Raw genomic sequence first — 17,363 nt, 5'->3', positions numbered from 1 at the left:
AAACAGGCTGATGTCTTCCTTGTTCTATGAAGTCCCTCTTTCAGAAATACGTATCGAGTTCTGATTGTGTAGTTTGTTAAGTGTGTAGTGATTCGACATCAGCTTAGCTTAGCAGAGCCGTTTGAGCTTAGCTGGCGACTGACGTATTCCTGGGTGGAGTTTAGTCAAACACTTTGTAGAGGGCTGTAGTCCAAACCGGCCGATGGCCATTTGCTGTAGGCTTTGAAAGGGGAATTCTGTTAAAGAACATAATATCGCCCGGCAGTGAACTTTGAGCTTTATCATTTTACAGGTATTATTTATGCTCTAACAGCAACACTACACACTAAATTTTTAAAATAGGGATCAAGAAGAACGTGACCTTTAAAAGGTTAGATGTGCAGTTTACAGAAAATAATCAACACCCATGGAACATTTCTCAGCCAATCAGAATAAAGAATTCAACAGGCCCTTGGTATAAAATATTAACTTTAAATTTCATTTGAATAAGTTTTCAAGCATGTTGCCAAATAACGTGTACTTTCAACATATCGTGTCTATGAAAAAATTTAATTGAAGTAGTTTTGCAAAATACAATATGTGATTTTGTTTAATAGATCTACAGTACACAAGCACATTCTGCTTGGCAATAAAAATAGCATTCATTGAATCACACGCAAGATTGTCAAATGTATTTAGTGGCAAATGTTAATAACATTACACACGCCGCACATTTATAAAGCTGGTGACTCTTTGCAGTGAATAAACAAGAACAATGACATATCTTAAGATCGCAATAACAAACCAAACAATACTCAGATGTTTCATGCCTTAGAGTTTCTCTTTTACATTTTCTGCCAGCTTTTAATGTCAACTTGTGTTCAAAATCAAACATGTATTAATCGCAACATGAAGGAAATGTCCAAGAGAGAAAAATACATAGAGTACCTATCAAGGTAATACATTTGTACAGAGTTAAAGCATACTCAAATTCATATGACTGTGTTAAAAAAAGTTTTGAGTGTGCGTGTGTTCTAAAACACAAGGATAAAGTTGTCTTTTCCATGAGTAAGAGGATATAAAGGCTCTCTGTGTTCCCTGAGCTCTGGGGTCGAGAACTGACTCCCTTGTGTACCCCACCCATTCCCTAAACTATACTCAGTTTTTGCCCTTCCTCCCCTATCTGACCACTGATCACGACCCATAACCATACTATACGTGTTTTAAGTTTTCGCTTAACCCATGTTAACATAAATCCTAGTATTGATAAGCCACCTAGCCATTTCAAAATGAAATCTGGTTTCTTTGAGAAATGAAATGAGAATATTCTTTTCATAATATTCTGGAATGGCCAGCTGCAGGTTTGACTCTTCATGTTTGCCATGGTAATCCAAATACCAAAACACAGAGGTGAAGTCATGTCCCAACCTCTCTGCTTTATCATGTGTCGATGCCCAGGCCAAAAATACAACAGTAAACGTCAAACAGCTTTCCTCAACTGCTCTTTTAGAAATAACACAAACTCTTGCCAATTAATATGGTTCATTGAAAAAGCATACAGTACATGTATATTTTACAATACTTTAATACTAATAATCATTTAAAAACTAATCAGGATATTGCAATAGTTAATAATGAATGAATTATCAATTTTGATCATTTGCTAACTTCAGCTATATGCCCTCTGTAAACATTGTTTTCCTTTAGCATTATTAAAAGCAACTTACAATATCCTTTCTCACTGTATGTGTTTCCTTGAGAATCAAACCCATGTCCTTGGCATTGGTAATGTAATGCTTTACGCTTAACAAACAGTAGGTCTGTGTTACTGTAGAAATTGCTTTTGGTAATATAATGCACTTTCACAACACAATTTCAGCAGCACACATCGATAATACACAGTAGTCAGTGCTATAAGCAACATATGTTTGTGATGCTGTTGAGTTTATTGGTCATACTCCATAAAACAGTTTGATTTAAGTCGGAAGTGGAAAATATTTTCATCTTTATAATACAATCTCTGAGTTTTATTACGTTGCCTATGTGTTAGTGCAAATTGAGTCCCTCATCTTGGTAAGGCAGTGGGCATCAGGGATGTTTATGGCAGTGTTGTATAGCCGGTTTCTTCTGGGACGCTCGAGGTGTCTAAGTCTAATAATGTGAATGATTACATACAGTAACTGTTCTGCAAGGGACAAGACAAAAAAATGGTCTGAAAGTAAGGGCAAGGAATAAAAAAACATTTATTTTCTTAACAATCTGATCTGGGCTCATGCATGTTCTCGGCAGATATCCAAGGTGAAATTTTACATTTCTGTCTAACTGATAATAAAGTTATAGCCAGACAAAGTGGTGTTGTTGTCTTAATGCAATCTGCAAGTCAAGCTGTATTGCCCTCTGTAGTGTCTCTAAGGAAATCCCAGTTTGGAAAGTAAGAGAATAAGAAGCATGGCTATTAAAATGTAAAAAAAAATGTTCTTAACATTGAACAACACTGCACCCTGATGGACACAGAAGGGGTTTGCCTTAAAGAACTGCAAAAAAATTCTTTATCTTTATTCCAGAAAAAGTGGTACATGTAATGTTAGAGAGCTGAATCTGATGCTCCACATTTTTAAGATTTCCAAATAAGTATTTACACCATAAAAAAATCCTGGTTGCCTTATTTTTTTATCTTGAGAAGTTGCTTATAAAATAAAGTTTAAATAAGATAAGCTGATCCAAGTTTATTTTTTACATTAGATAAAAAATAATAAGTTAAAATTACTAGTAAATCCAAGTTGATTATATTTAAATATTTAAAGCCACCAGGAATTGTTTTACAGCGCAGTAATATACACTGTAAAAAAATGCAGCATGAAGTTAAAACAAGTTGGTTTTGCAAGTCAATTTAAGTTATTATTTGAAGTTTTGGCTTGTGAAAAGTTGACACTTAAATCAAGTTGAATGAGTTTAACTTAATTATTTAAGTTAAAGTAACATAAAAATTTATGTTGATCTGACAAAAATGCTTGCATATTTTTTACAGTGTACCTATACACTCTAAAAATGCTGGGCTATACAACCTACACTGTAAAAATGTCTTATTGCACTTAAATGTTTAAGTTTAAACAACTTGAATGAATAAGTCATTTAAACTTTTTTGACTAGTAAAAAGTAGCTATAACTTATAAAAAATAAAGTTGTATTACTTAAGTCCATTAAACTTTTTTTATGCCAACTTCTCGCTTGAAGTAACTTGTTAATTCAAGTTGTAAGTTAAAACATTTAAGTTTCCTGAAGCTTTTGGGTTGAAACAAACCAGCACAGTTTTTATTACAACACCAGGGGTTGGGTTTATCACTTTTTGACCCAGTGTATACTCACAAATCTACAATTTTTATCTAATACATGTATCTAATAAATTGTATTATATGTGTATATATATATATATATATATATATATATATATATATATATATATATATATGTTTATATGTGTGTGTGTGTGTGTGTGTGTGTGTGTGTGTGTCAGCCTTGGGCTGGGTTTTCAGTTTTGAACAGATATATATATATATATATATATATATATATATATATATATATAGAAATTTATGTAATTTAAAGCTGCACTTTCCATCCTAGCATGCTTACAAAGAACAATTTCTTGCCAATTAAATATTTTTGATCTCAGCTATTTTCAAATATTTTAAAAATGAAACAACAAGTATTTGCAAGGATATTGACTTTCATAATTTTTTCATGACAGTGGGAACCCTAATATAAATCTTATTATGACACACATTACTACCACGTTTTACCGTATACTGTATGGTTACATTAACACATTTTCTCATTCATAAAATCTAAAAAAAAAAAAAACATAGACAAACCTGAAAAAAATACTACATTGTTTTAACAGCCCCACTCTTTTTATATAACCTTCATGTTTTAGCTACAGTGCATCATTATTGTTTTCTACTGTATTACATTGTATTGTCATAGGTTGGTGTGGAGAACTGTTGTGCCGGCGGGCCCTGCATGGCCCCTGTAGCGGCACTCATAGCTGCCTGCTGAACATGAGGATTTTTCCAGGCCCCAGATACCCACTCCTCCTGAGCTTTACTCATACTGCCTCCACTCCCCCGGTAGAAGTTATGAACCTGCCATACACACAAAACAATGAGGACATTCAGCTGTTGATTTTAAATCTTAAACACTAGGAGAGACTCTAAATATCTAAATAGAAAATGTAAGTATTCAAAGTGTGTCCATTGTCATTTTTTATCAACATTTATGTTACTTTTTATACTGTAGTTACATAATTATGATGTATAAAATTGTGTAAACAGGTCCTGCACCTGCACTGTCAGTAAAGATGGCCCTAAGCTGTCACTTTAAGCAGTACCATTTCAAAGGGTTGTAATATGTGCCATTTAAGTGTAGATATGGATACATTTGGTATGTACAAATATGTACCCATGAGGTACCAATATGAACACTTTAAGTGCAAAGTTGTACTTTTTACATTTTAAATCAGCTTTAGCCACTTTTTTATATTATCCTGTGTTGTGATAAATGCATTTTTAATGTGTAAATATTCCTCCCAGAAATACAGTATGTGGCTATTAAAGCTACAAGCATTGATTTTTATCTACCGTATAGTATATGTAGTACATGCAAAGATACGCTCAAACAAATACAGGTAACTTTCTAGCCTTTGAGCTTGTCAGACACATAACCCTTAAGGAAAATAACTGTTATTTACTCTTTTATTTAATTTACAACCACTGCATGCTCCAGCATCACAATTAATGACACATCACACGACAGACAGCAAACCAGACCAGTCTTCCATGTCAGCCAAACGAGCTGTAACTACAGCGGGACAGGCCGACTGCACAAGCAATGAGGCAAACCGAGGCCTGTCCCGCTTTAATAGATGTGCCTATGTTGATACTGTAGGTGAAGGACTGGTACCTTAGTAAGTGCGATGAATGCAACGGCAGCGACTGCAGTGAACATGATTGTGGGAATTAGCATAATGATGGAAGCAAAGATACTCGTGCCAAAAAAGGAGATGGTGCCCAACCAGCCACTGAAACACAACACAATGTCAGAGGGGAAAAGATATCCTGCTTTAACACATACAAATATCAAATCAATATATAATATTATTATTATTATTTTTTAAGTTGCATCTAAAGGGTCTTACCAGACGCCCCATCCTGGGATACCAATGGCCTGTATTATGACAATGAAAAGTTGTGCCATGAAGACAAAGAAGAAAGCCATGAAATAGAACGAGCTGTCAGTCCTGAGAAAGCAAAAAGTGAAAGAATATTCACCGGAAACATATTTAACTAAAACAATCTGAACATTGGATGCACAGATGGATGCGTTATTATCTGCATTAATCAACCACAGTAAATACTGAAATGATACTACAACATACAGTAGTTTATTTCCTTAGAGGGCATGATGCACAGTTTTATGCACATGTTTGTGATATTGCTTTATTAATAATAAAGAAAGATTTGCAAGGAGTGTCCCTAAATGCATTTGCAAATATTCTCAACAAATTTTAAAAGTCATCTTTATGCAGATTTTACAAATGTAAAAAGTGTAAATTATTGATTGAAAAACTGCATGCCGTAAATATGCTTTACTGCAAGGTGTGGCACTCACTTAAAGGCATTGTAAATGGATCGGAACCAGCACACGTAGGAACACGGGGTAAAGAGGATAACCCATATGAGCGACATCCCAAAGTTAGTCACTCCTCCACCACCAAACATCCATGCCATACAGCCAAAGAAATTCACCAGCAAAGTGGCACAATACACTGAAAAACACAAGTGATATGCCACCCTGTTTAAATACATGTCTACAAAATGGTGTATGTATGTCTGTATGTGTGTGTGTGCGTGCGTGCGTGCGTGCGTGCGTGCGTGCATGTGTGTGTGTGTGTGTGTGTGTGTGTGTGTGTGTGTGTGTGTGTGTGTGTGTGTGTGTGTGAAGGTTTGGAAATACTTGTAAGGACCAAAATGTAATCACAAAGTAGTAAAATAGTTTGTTTTTGTGCGTTATATGTTGTGAGAGAGAGCGAGAGCAACCTCCAGCTAACCTTCTTTCCCATTTTACAACAATATAACATTGTACATTAAGAGGATGATCTATGTTCTAGGCTAGCACAGAGAGAGAGAGAGAATAACAGAGACGTCTTATTTGTTTGCAAGAAAATGCAGCTGTCAACAAACAGAGTAAACGCTTCAGCAACCACAGTGTAACCTGAAGACCCGCTCTGCACATCAGCCGAATTGATGCGTGCATTTGCACACAGGTTATAAATGCAGACTGCCATACAAGCTGAAAGCATTAAAACCCATGCAAGATTAGGAGGAAAAATAAGTATGTGAAAAAGAAGGAAGTTGAATAGTAAACACACAGCAACAATGACATGCAGTCTATTCTCTGAAACCACAAAATGAGAAATGCCATGAAAAAATATTGGTAACACTTTACTTGAAGGGGTGTTCATGACATGAAATCTTTATAAACATAACACGACGTTCTATGAACATGAAGGAGATTTTATGCACATTTATGACAACTGTGATTAAGTGTCATTTGTTCAATTATGTCATTTTTAATGCAAAGATGCCATTGTTTGAGATGTCTTTGTTATGACACGTGTCATGTTATGATAATGAAGGTGTCATGTCAGTCACCTATGAACACCCCTTAAATAAAGTGTTACCAAAATATTTTGATAACTTTATTGTTACAAAATGCAGAATCGAAAAAAGAATGAGTGAATACGAAGCATGACACTTCACTCAAAAGCATCACACAAGTATAGTACCTTGGATAGGATCAGCTACAGGGGATATCTACAGAAAGAGATGACAATCAATTCAGTATATATACACCCTGTTAAACATATTCAGAAGCATGTCCATGTTAGGCAAATTATATTATACATATAGGAGTAGGGGAATCTATTGCTAAAGAGGTGAACGTTCTAGAGGCCTACTTATCCAGGGACAACTGTTTTCCTTTTTTCCCAAGGTTTGGGGCCCAGAACATTATTTTGTTTAAAGCAACAGGCTGCTTCCAGGGTGCTGTCTGTATTATCATCTGGGAATGTTGACAGTTAAGTTAATGTGTGTCACAGACTCACAGATCCACAGGTAGTAGAGTCTCTTGCACATGGTGCGATGCTGGTCGGGAATTTCCTCAAAGTCCTGGTGGAAGCATGGCTTCAGTGGTATAAAACCAGGCAGAGGAGGAAAGTTGTTTTCTATTGGACAAATACATAACTCTTATTTATGTTATTATCAGTTTATATACATATGTATGTATATAATATATGTAAAATTATGTGTAAATGCTAATATGTGCAATTTTGTGGTCTGATTACATAGATATATACACTAGATGTTGCCTTGTGGTTCTAAGCATGCATCAAAACCACCCATCTTGGAACAGGGGTCTTGTCATAGGAAGTAGCTAGGTAAAGCTGCTATCTCCGCCTGTACTTCGAATTCATGGACGATGCCGGACTTTTGTGCTGCGTATGGATGTTTGGCCTACTAGCACTATGCATTATAGTTAGAAAAACTAGATTTTCATAATATCAAAACTTAATTTTTTTCTGGACTCAAATACATGTCTTGACTGTTGAAACAAACCAAAATAAAACCTAGAAAATCGATTTTTGGTGATTTTATTTCCGTTACACCATTGCCTAAAATGATGCTGATGCGGGGATCCCCTGTTTCAAGATGGCGGCTCTATTTGACGCATTCGGTCCAATGAACTGCCGTAGCCAAGGCGACATCTAGTGCACATATCTATGGTCTGATCATAGGAGGTCTTACCTGCCATTGGAAAATTGGTTGTGACAACTTCTCTTGTGATGTGAATCTACAAGTAAACTAAATCTTTTTTTAAAGAACAGGAGATAAAGGGTAAAATATTAGCATCTAATAAAATATGGGGCTATGAATAAAAGTTATCTCATTTGTCTTATGAACATTCAAATGTTTATGTTAAATATGTTACACATACTGCTTATAAGCTGTGCTTGATAATTGGTTATGCAATCTGTGTTAGATTTTAGACAGTTTGTGAATATTACCAATGCTGTTATTTAGTAACTAATGTATGTTATAGTATGAATGCATTGGAAAGTAATGGCAATTGTGTTTTACAATTTTTAATCAAAATCAGCAATGAGCTTTTAGCCATTAGAACATTACATTATCTCATTGCATTCATGGAACGATGAAATATTCAAATATTTAAGTTCAGCTAAAATACTCAATTATGTCTTGTTAAAAAAAAGGTAAGAGACTGAATTACTCAGATTTATATTATTAAGGAGACGTGTAATGTCTTACCTCAGCCTGCTGGCTATAAACTGCTTTAGAAACGTGTGGCTTAAGTCGCAAGAGAGGGATCAGGGATCACCATTTATCTATTATCTAAAAATGACCAACATCACATATTATCATCCGTTCCAACTGTGATCCCAACAATTATCTTTGAACAAACTTTCACGTTACAAACTTTATGATGCATTCGTTTGTTTTCTGTTTTTCATTGCAGTAAACGGAATAAACAAGATTCATCATGCAGTTTGACATAAGCCATTTGTCCGGGGTTTAATGGAGACTTTGAATCTGGACAGAAAATAATCTTCTTACCTCTGACACACCTCTCTAAAACAGCATGTTTTAAGTGCATGCTCACGCACACCTTCCGCTTACGACTTAAATAAATAAAACAAATGTTGCAGCCAAAATAGGCAGAGTAAAACAGATCTGTTCATTAAGATTGTTTGTGGTAATCCTTACTGAGTGACAGTTATCATTTCCGACTCTCACGCACCTCCCTAATACTGTAATGTCCAATAGGAAGGCTGTATTGTATTGTAGACACACCTCTTTTCGCATCGTTGGCCAATCATCGCTGTGATACGGGTTGCTTTCCTTGGTGCTGAAGTTGTTGCTGCGTGTGAAGACTGAAACCTCGACCTCATGAGCTCTGCGCAGACAAGTCTGTTTTTGACATCGAAGAACCGCGAGAGCGAATCGAAAGCAAAGTTCGGGAATCACTCTCGCGGTACTAGATGTCATAAATCTTAACATTTGCGCATATCCGTATGAAGTCGAACACACCGGAGTCGTGTGAATATGAGCTAAGTAATTATTTTACAGAATATAGTGTATCAGAATTTGATTTTTGTGTTGCAAATAAAAGTATTTTTACATCAACAGATTTTTCAAATCTGTTTAAAGCTGGTTATAAAGATTTGGTAATAATTGTTATTCTAAAGTCTAAAACAGAGCTTTCTTAGTGATTTGCAGTTATATTATTTTACCAATAGGGGGCAGAGTTTCCATAAAAGTTACATGTACAGAGAGATGACAATTTATCTCTTTTTCTAACTTGATCATGTTTGGTAAACCATTTGCATGAACAGATTGCAACACTGGAAATGAGCGCCATCATTTAGGATGAGAGGCTCGTGCACATAATCTCGCGCTCAGCCCTTGTCCTGCAGAGCAGCTCGTGTCAGTCACACAGCACAATGATCTAAGACTTTACTAGCACAACACATGCAAATATCACTACTAGACTTATTTTTGCTTGCATGGTTTTCATTGTTATTGAACAGTTATATTGAAAAAATTAAGATTTTAGAATTGGAAATAACTTATCGAGAGGAATGTGGGAAAAGCGACATCTCTTTTCAAAATGATGCGAGGATATAGAACGGTGAGTATATTTTATTGCATAAACTGTTTAAACACACAATTTTTCTTTCAAATGTGTTGACATTTGCGTTAATATTTTCTGAACGTTTTCCTTTTTATTGCAGAATCGGTTTCTTTTTAAAAAATACTCAACAATATATTAATAAACGTACAATTAATACAATTTTGAGATTCGAATTATATCTGTACAATACACAATATATATCATGCAAAAATATCAATGAAAAATTATTTAGAAATTTAGTTATATTGCAATATGATTTTTTTATTGCAATATGATTTAGTAATAAGATTTTTGCTCTGATGACGTCATATAATTTTTTTATTCTCAGAATAAACGATATGAATAAAATATTCGTAATGATTGACATATGATTTTGACACCAGTTTAGTTTTTAAACCCTTTAATGCGGTGGAGTTGATGACGCTCAGTGCATTTTAACAATTATTTCTTTACATGAAAGCCCCAAAATCCCTTATACAATGAGATATAGGCTGCCCAGCTACTGGAGAAAGATGACTTTAAACATCATGTAAATGGACATTGCATGTATTTGTTATATGACTCTTTGGAGGATTAAATGTGTGAGCTTTACCTAAAAATACCACAGCATTGAGACACAACAAATCCTTCAATGCTGCATGCATATAATTACTGTATATAATCTTTAATGCAGTCTTTTTAATTTAAAAAGTCATGTCTGAGTCTACAGACATCATTTGCCTTGTTTCTTGTTTCTTCAGACTCCAGTCTCCAATAGCACTGTATCATTCTGTGGAACTGACAACTCTTCAGCCTATAAAGTTGATAATGGCCTATTGAATAACGGCTGCTTTTTGGATGCTCTAGGCCTCGTCCCACATGTCTTCCTTCTGTTCAGCACCTTCCCCATCCTCTTCATTGGTGAGATGTCTCTCAGTATCTGCACATATTCTCCAAAAATAAAGTAACACAAGTAACACAAGTGTCGTGTCATTCTGTGCTTATGTTGTGTAGGCTGGGGCAGTCAGAGCTCCAAGGTTCACATTCATCACAGCACGTGGCTTCATTTCCCTGGACACAACTTCCGCTGGCTCCTCACCATTTTCCTGCTGTTTGTACTGGTGTGTGAGATTGCTGAGGGAATCGTCTCAGATGGGTGAGATCTATAGTTACCTGGTATTATTGACTATTATATAGCCTACTGTACACACAGTGGGCTCAGAACATTTTGTTTCTTCATTTTAATCTAAAATAAAAAAAATCCCAAATCTATTAATAAAAAAGTATTTATTAACTATTGTAGATTTACTGTTTTCACCAGGTTCAATCAGTCTCGTCATATCCATCTCTACATGCCAGCCGGGCTGGGAATACTGGCTGCCATAACCTCCATTGTCTATTACCATAACATAGAGACCTCCAACTTTCCCAAGCTGCTTATAGGTATAAAATTAAGAATTGTTTCTGTAAACCACTTGGTAAATAATTGCTTTAGCAGTACAAAAGTCATGGGTTCGATCCTATAGTTCACACATACTGATGTATAGCAGGGCTTGACATTAACTTTTTCAGAACGTTGCACTGGGTGCAGGAAGTGCTGATGGGAGTTGTAGTTTCCTAGTGTAGCATTGTGCATTGTTTATAATAATAACTTTTAAGAAAATTACAATAAAAAATATATATATATATATTCAACCTGCCAAAGTGGCTAGTGGGCTTGGCTGTCTTACCCGCCACATCCGAAATCTACCCGCATTTGGCGGGTTGGCGGGTTAGTGGGTGTTAATGTCAAGCCCTGATGTAAAGATTGAATTTACTGTAAATCACTGGTTAAAAATGTTTCCAAATCAGTAATTAAAATAACTCTCAAAACACATTATCAGGTAATTATTAGTGTCCATCAGATGAATGCTTAACCCTTATGGGTTGTTGAGGCCATTTTTGGCTATTTTTGTTTTTTATGTCTTAATTTGGTCACAAGTTTCTCTGTGTTTAAGCAAATGGAATGATTTTTGGTGACAAATCTTATATTGACACATATTTTGAGAAAATGCTTTAAAATTTTTGAAAAACTCAACAATAAACCGTGGGCAAATTTACTACCCTTTCGGGTTGTTCGTGTGCAACTAAATTAAACGGCTGTAAAAATTTATCAGATTTATTTATTTGTTCAAGAAAAAAAAAACATTCAGATAACTCAATGTACAAGCCAGAAATTAAGCTCTGTTATTTGCACAGGCCTACTAAAGGGTTAATGGTGCCACATGGTGATGTACAGAAAAAAATGACAATTTTTACCTCTTTGCAAAGGGAAAAACCACAAAAAGAATCAAGAATGCATAATAATATGATGTCATGGCTTTGCAATCAAAAAATGTCATTATAATGGAGGTCAATGGGGCAAAAAAGCCACGAACAACTAATTAGGGAGAAAAAAATAAAAACTGATGCTGCACAAAAAGTGCATCACAGCCAATGTTTTTACCAATCTTTTGCATGCCCAAGACTGTAAAAAAGGTTTTAAAAAATCCAGTCTACAATCACTTTTTATAATGAAAATCTGTTAATTTGTGTGTTTTTCCCAAATCAGTGACATCACTTATGAACTTGGCAATTAAAGAGTTAAAATCATGGAAATTTTGTAAACATTTGGTAGTTTTGATCAGTACTGAGGGTGATTAACAGATTTATGAAAAAAAAAAAATGAAAAAATATTAATCTGATAATTTACAGCCTTTTAATCAGTGGCCTTTTTTTGTACACAAACAACCCGAAAGGGTAGTGAATTGAAACAACCCACAAGGGTTAAATAGACCCAAATAAATGCCCTTATTCTTTATTATAAATCATACCTCTCATAGTGTAAAATATTTGTTATCATCTAGCATTGCTGATCTACTGGATCTTGGCCTTTGTCACCAAAACAATCAAACTTGTGAAGTACGATGAACACGGGATTGGCCCGAGGCAGCTACGTTTCTGCATCACAGGATTGCTGGCACTCATCTACGGACTGCTGCTGGGCGTGGAGATCAATGTTATTTTGCGGAGGGTAAGCGTGGAGCAAGGGATTATGGGGGATGTGTTTGAGTATATATGTGACACAGAGAGGATTAATGGAGACAATATGTACGGAAACTGTGTTATATATACATTTAATCATTTTGCCAAGCCTTCTTATCAGAAATGTTATGACCACACCGGTGAAGGTGAGAAGTGAGATGCATTCTGAATGCATCTTTCATTGATAGTGAAGTTGCATATATATTATTTTCGCTTTGAGAAGTATTTAAAATGCTGTGGTTGAAATCACATATTCACATCTCGGTTTAGTCAGTCCAATCCATATGCAGGCTCTGTGCATGTCTAATGCATATACAGTACAGTACATTAATCTGTGGTCATATTCATTGTCCAGGAAAATGCTTAGTAACCTTTGACTTCATATCAGACAGAAACAAATTAAGTCTCAAGGACACATTCACCATGAAGGTACAGGCATGAATCCTTCTGTCTGTTATATAATAGAGAAATAAATGAAAGCCCTCTTGCTCTGTGTGGGATTAAAATGCTGAAAACCTGGCTTGTCTGTGGTCTACAGATGACTCAAATGGCATTGCCGGGCACAATGAACTTCTGTTGGTCTGACAGATGTTTGTTACCCTGCGTCAGTTGCTGTGGGATGGAGCTAAATCCCTCTCTTCCCGTGATTTGCTAAGCTGTTTATTGGGATAGCTTGTATTCTGTAGCTTCGAGGTGAATAGAGTCTCAGTCCAACTCTTTCAAAGGGCGCATATTATTAGTTTGGACATCTGTGTTGACAGTGTGTGAACACAACCACCCTACAATGAAAAAAAAATCCCTAAAGCAGTCTCATAAGACATGCTGTTTGGATTATCTTGTTAATGTGATGTCACACTGATAAAGCCCCACCCACTGTGACTAACCGACAGTCCTGCATTACAATACACCCCCCCCCCCCCCCCCGCGGTGAGTGCTGTCCACTCAGTAGTGAGATGTGGTTGTCTCAGACTGTATTGACAGAAATCAGATCTATTTGAACTGAAAGCGCTTATTGGCTATGTTTACATGCACAAAATTTTGTCAATCTGACTGAATTCAATCCGATTAAAGGTTACGACAATATAGTTTACATGCATCCTAAACATTGCAATCTGATTAAAATGTTTGTTTACATGTACATTCTATATAATCCGAACCGAACGTCTGCGCAAGGGCAAAAACCATCCTCATGGACATTCAAAACTAGCCTAAAAGATCCCAATGACTGTTCAAAGCCAAAAATACCAATAACTAATTAACAAAATCCTTTCATCTTTAACCTGCAGAAGAAAAAAAACTCGTGGAGACGAAAATCTGAACTCGAAAAAGCAGAGAACTTGGCAAAGCCACCTAGCACACAGCATCTCTCGTCCAATTCACGTATTTCGTTGTTTGATATAATTGAGTTGGTCATTGGACTTTTTTATTGGTTCTAGAAAGTTTTTTTACTCGCTGTCGTCATTGCATAAAGCAACGAGTGTGTCGTCTTTGTTTGTTTGACTATTTGCTGGCTAACTTCCCGGTGACATGCATACAGTACATTTGGGAGGAGTAAGCGCTGACATTTGTGGTTTCATTAACCAGATGCATTTACACTTGTCCCGTTTTGATAGGTCCCAGTCAGACCACCTGCTGAAGTGGTTTGAGCGATCGAATTTAAATCAGTCTCGAAAAGTTTTGGAGGGCATTTACACCTGGTCTTTTTACGATCAGATTCCTATACGATCAGAGAAAACGCATGAAGTGACCAGGTGTAAATAGCTCCTCAGTCGCAACCTACATGAGATTCAAACCGGCCACCTTTGGGTTGCGAGTCCGACTGAAGCATCATCTAAGGGCACGATTGCCCAAATATTATAGATGGTTTTAGCACTAACAACATAAACAAATGGCTGTCGTGGAAGAAACATAACTTTCGGTAAATTCAATTCAATTTTATTTATAAAGCGCTTTTCACAATTTGTAATTGTTTCAAAGCAGCTTTACATTAATAGAAGCAGGGGAAAACACAGAAAAATCGACAGACAATATAGCAAAATACAGCGGATATGAATAAACTTTACAAGCGAGCGTATTAATAACGTAACGTATAAAAGAGGGTGCTAACTTAAGCCAATGTCGGCTGACTCCCTGGGGTTGAAAAAATCCCCTAAGAGAAAAACCACCCTACTTCCAGGAGGGAAAAAGTCCTAGAAGAAAAAAAACCCTTGGAAGTTATATACAGTATATTGACTGCATATACAACGCCACAAAGAATCAGTAAAAACAAACTCCTTAGAGTAGTTTATATCTGATAGTTAATTTCCGTCTAGACCTGTATGCGTGACAATTGCGGGCGTCCGATGAAACCATCTATTCAACTAGCTCAGTAATATTCTTTTTTTGTCTCTTTACAAAGTAAACAAGTCTGAACTTTTCTGCTCTGTTTCAGCGCTACATGTGGTTTCCACAGTCCACAGAGGTAAAGCCACCCGATGATCTTCAGGATCTGGGTGTTCGATTCCTGCAGCCGTTTGTCAACCTGCTGTCCAAGAGCACATATTGGTGGATGAACACCTTTATCACCTCAGCACACAAGCGTCCTATTGACTTGAAGACCATCGGCAAGCTGCCCATATCCACGAGGGCTCTTACTAACTACCAAAGGCTCCGCAAAGCCTTCGACACACAAAGGGTACATTAACACACATTAAGGTTTTATATAGACATCAGTTCAATGGCTGTGTGCTTCTATGGAGATTATCACAAGGCAGCATGCAAAGTTAAAATAATGTAAGCAGATATTACGTAAGAGCATTGATGTCCCTTACACTGTCAAATTTAGAAATCATTTAGCAAATTCGTGTTGCCAGGAAAGAGATTTTCTGACTTTTGTGGCCTTTATTATAATGCCATTGTTTGGATGATGCTTATTGTTTTGTACTTATGGTTTCTACTTGTGTAGACATCCAGATATAATCAGAATGATTATGTCCTCTGAAACACAGAAGGGACTTTTTAAAACACTTCAGATTAGGCTACTTATGTAAGATGCTGTAGTGATAGATGCAACAAAATGGGTGTGGATATGACCTAATCTGTATATCAGATAAAAGAAAATAAATAATCTCTTATCCTTATGCTGGATTCACACCGAAAGTGGTAGAGGCGGCAAAAACGCGCTATTTGCATATAGTTGGACGCTTGAACATTTTGAGAATACTTGCTTCATTTGCGTTGAAATTCTAGTCATTCGAGACATTCACGCAGAAATACGCATCATCGGAGGGGCTTCTGCGACTCCGCTCGCTTCCTTTAATCACATAGAGCAAGCTCCTGATTGGTAAAACGCGGCGTGATTTTCTGCCAAAGTTCAGCTTTTTCAACTCCACGTTCCCGCGACAACGCTCAATTTGCGTCTAACGCGCCACCCTAAACGCCTCATTCACGCCGCGAGACTTCCAGACGCACGTAAATGTGTCTTTACATTGACTTAACTTTGAAATCACTCGCGCTTGACGCCTCTACCGCGGCTGGTGTGAACGCAGCATTAGAGTTTCTTTGGTTTGTCAGAAAGTTGGAAACCACAAACCTACCTTGTGAACTCACTTCTCATTTTCACATCTTTCACTCTGGGTATAGGAGAAGGGTACTGGCCCCCTGAAAGGGTCGAGGTGGATCTGGCATGCTTTACGTCAGGCATTCGGTGGACCTCTGATGTTAAGCATTACGTTCCGCTTCGTGGCAGACCTGCTGGGCTTTGCTGGTCCGCTCTGCATCTCTGGGATAGTTTATCATATCAGCAGTGATAACCACACCGTTTTGCCTCCGGTAACAATACACAGTCATGCTTAAACAACATTACACATGCAAGAGTGCTATTATAGTGAACATTAGCATGATAATTCGCGATTTCATGTGATTAACTCATAGACCCAAGTCACCCGACAAATGCTAATATTTAGTATAATAGCACAGCTGTGAGTCTGTGGGTATTGAATTTACCATTGCACTTTGAACGATTGACACAAATATTTGTATTTTGATGCAAGCTTATTATCCAGCTAAACCTATAAAGCCACATACATATACCATAATGTTTTAAATGGATAAGTGTATGGAATATACATTTTTTAACTCTACTACTCCTAAAAGCATAGGAGTATACAGCATTTTGATCTGCTACAACAGCTGGTACTGATATGTGATGTCTTAATGTAGTGCAGCAAGATCATTTCACATTCCAACTGTGTTATCCATGAATACTAATAGATAAACACTGGGGAAACATGCACTTCGGTTCCTTAATTGTAGAGACAGCCACTGCATGAAAAGAGGTGTATCCGTACAAGGAAACTCCTGTAAACACCACTGATTTTCGGAAGTATCTACTAGTTCCACTGAGGGTAAACTTCTAATTCCACCAAGTTAGGAAACTCCCGTAATGATACCAATTCGGATGTATCTTGCTGATGGGATATTCCTGTGGTATATGCAGCCATTTGTTGCCATGGCAAATAATCCCATTGAAGATTTTGTCAGGGGACATTTTCACACCTTCAGAGGTACTGGGATTTCACACCTTTGCACAATTC

At 36.6% G+C, this 17,363-nt stretch overlaps 2 protein-coding genes across 3 annotated transcripts in view; one reads left to right on the top strand and one right to left on the bottom strand.

The window, feature by feature from the left end:
- Positions 1–3,555: 3,555 nt before the first annotated feature.
- Positions 3,556–8,823, bottom strand: scamp5b (secretory carrier membrane protein 5b). 2 transcript variants are annotated; one of them, XM_065282623.2, is made up of 8 exons: positions 8,670–8,823; positions 8,364–8,447; positions 7,842–7,898; positions 7,142–7,261; positions 5,647–5,803; positions 5,174–5,275; positions 4,939–5,056; positions 3,557–4,121 (listed from the first exon to the last, which is right to left on the bottom strand). In XM_065282623.2, the coding sequence occupies exons 3-8, from the start codon at positions 7,846–7,848 to the stop codon at positions 3,945–3,947; spliced, it is 681 nt and encodes a 226-aa protein (XP_065138695.1). In that variant the 5' UTR covers positions 7,849–7,898; positions 8,364–8,447; positions 8,670–8,823; the 3' UTR covers positions 3,557–3,944. The 2 variants fall into 2 exon arrangements, with proteins under 2 accessions (XP_065138696.1, XP_065138695.1); XM_065282624.2 differs by lacking the exon at positions 8,364–8,447 and having other exon boundaries at positions 3,556–4,121.
- A 781-nt stretch (positions 8,824–9,604) lies between these two features.
- The window catches only part of abcc8b (ATP-binding cassette, sub-family C (CFTR/MRP), member 8b), a 45,753-nt gene continuing 37,994 nt past the window's right edge, over positions 9,605–17,363 (top strand). The window contains exons 1-7 of the mRNA XM_073815703.1: positions 9,605–9,744; positions 10,488–10,647; positions 10,741–10,882; positions 11,048–11,169; positions 12,612–12,778; positions 15,221–15,463; positions 16,411–16,599. Coding sequence (XP_073671804.1) covers positions 9,724–9,744; positions 10,488–10,647; positions 10,741–10,882; positions 11,048–11,169; positions 12,612–12,778; positions 15,221–15,463; positions 16,411–16,599 — 1,044 coding nt within the window. The 5' untranslated portion in view covers positions 9,605–9,723. The remainder of the gene's footprint in view (positions 9,745–10,487; positions 10,648–10,740; positions 10,883–11,047; positions 11,170–12,611; positions 12,779–15,220; positions 15,464–16,410; positions 16,600–17,363) is intronic.

Source organism: Paramisgurnus dabryanus, chromosome 9, assembly GCF_030506205.2.
Source record: "Paramisgurnus dabryanus chromosome 9, PD_genome_1.1, whole genome shotgun sequence".
In the NCBI taxonomy this organism is placed as follows: Eukaryota; Metazoa; Chordata; class Actinopteri; order Cypriniformes; family Cobitidae; genus Paramisgurnus; species Paramisgurnus dabryanus.
The sequence above is the reverse complement of the archived record's forward strand: the minus strand, read 5'-3'. Positions and strand labels throughout refer to the sequence as shown.

Coding starts and splice junctions, on each gene's coding strand:
- scamp5b (XM_065282624.2), bottom strand. Junction 5,057..5,173: donor ATCCCAGGATGGGGCGTCTG/GTAAGACCCTTT, acceptor GTTGTGTTTCAG/TGGCTGGTTGGGCACCATCT. Junction 4,122..4,938: donor CATTCATCGCACTTACTAAG/GTACCAGTCCTT, acceptor TGTGTATGGCAG/GTTCATAACTTCTACCGGGG.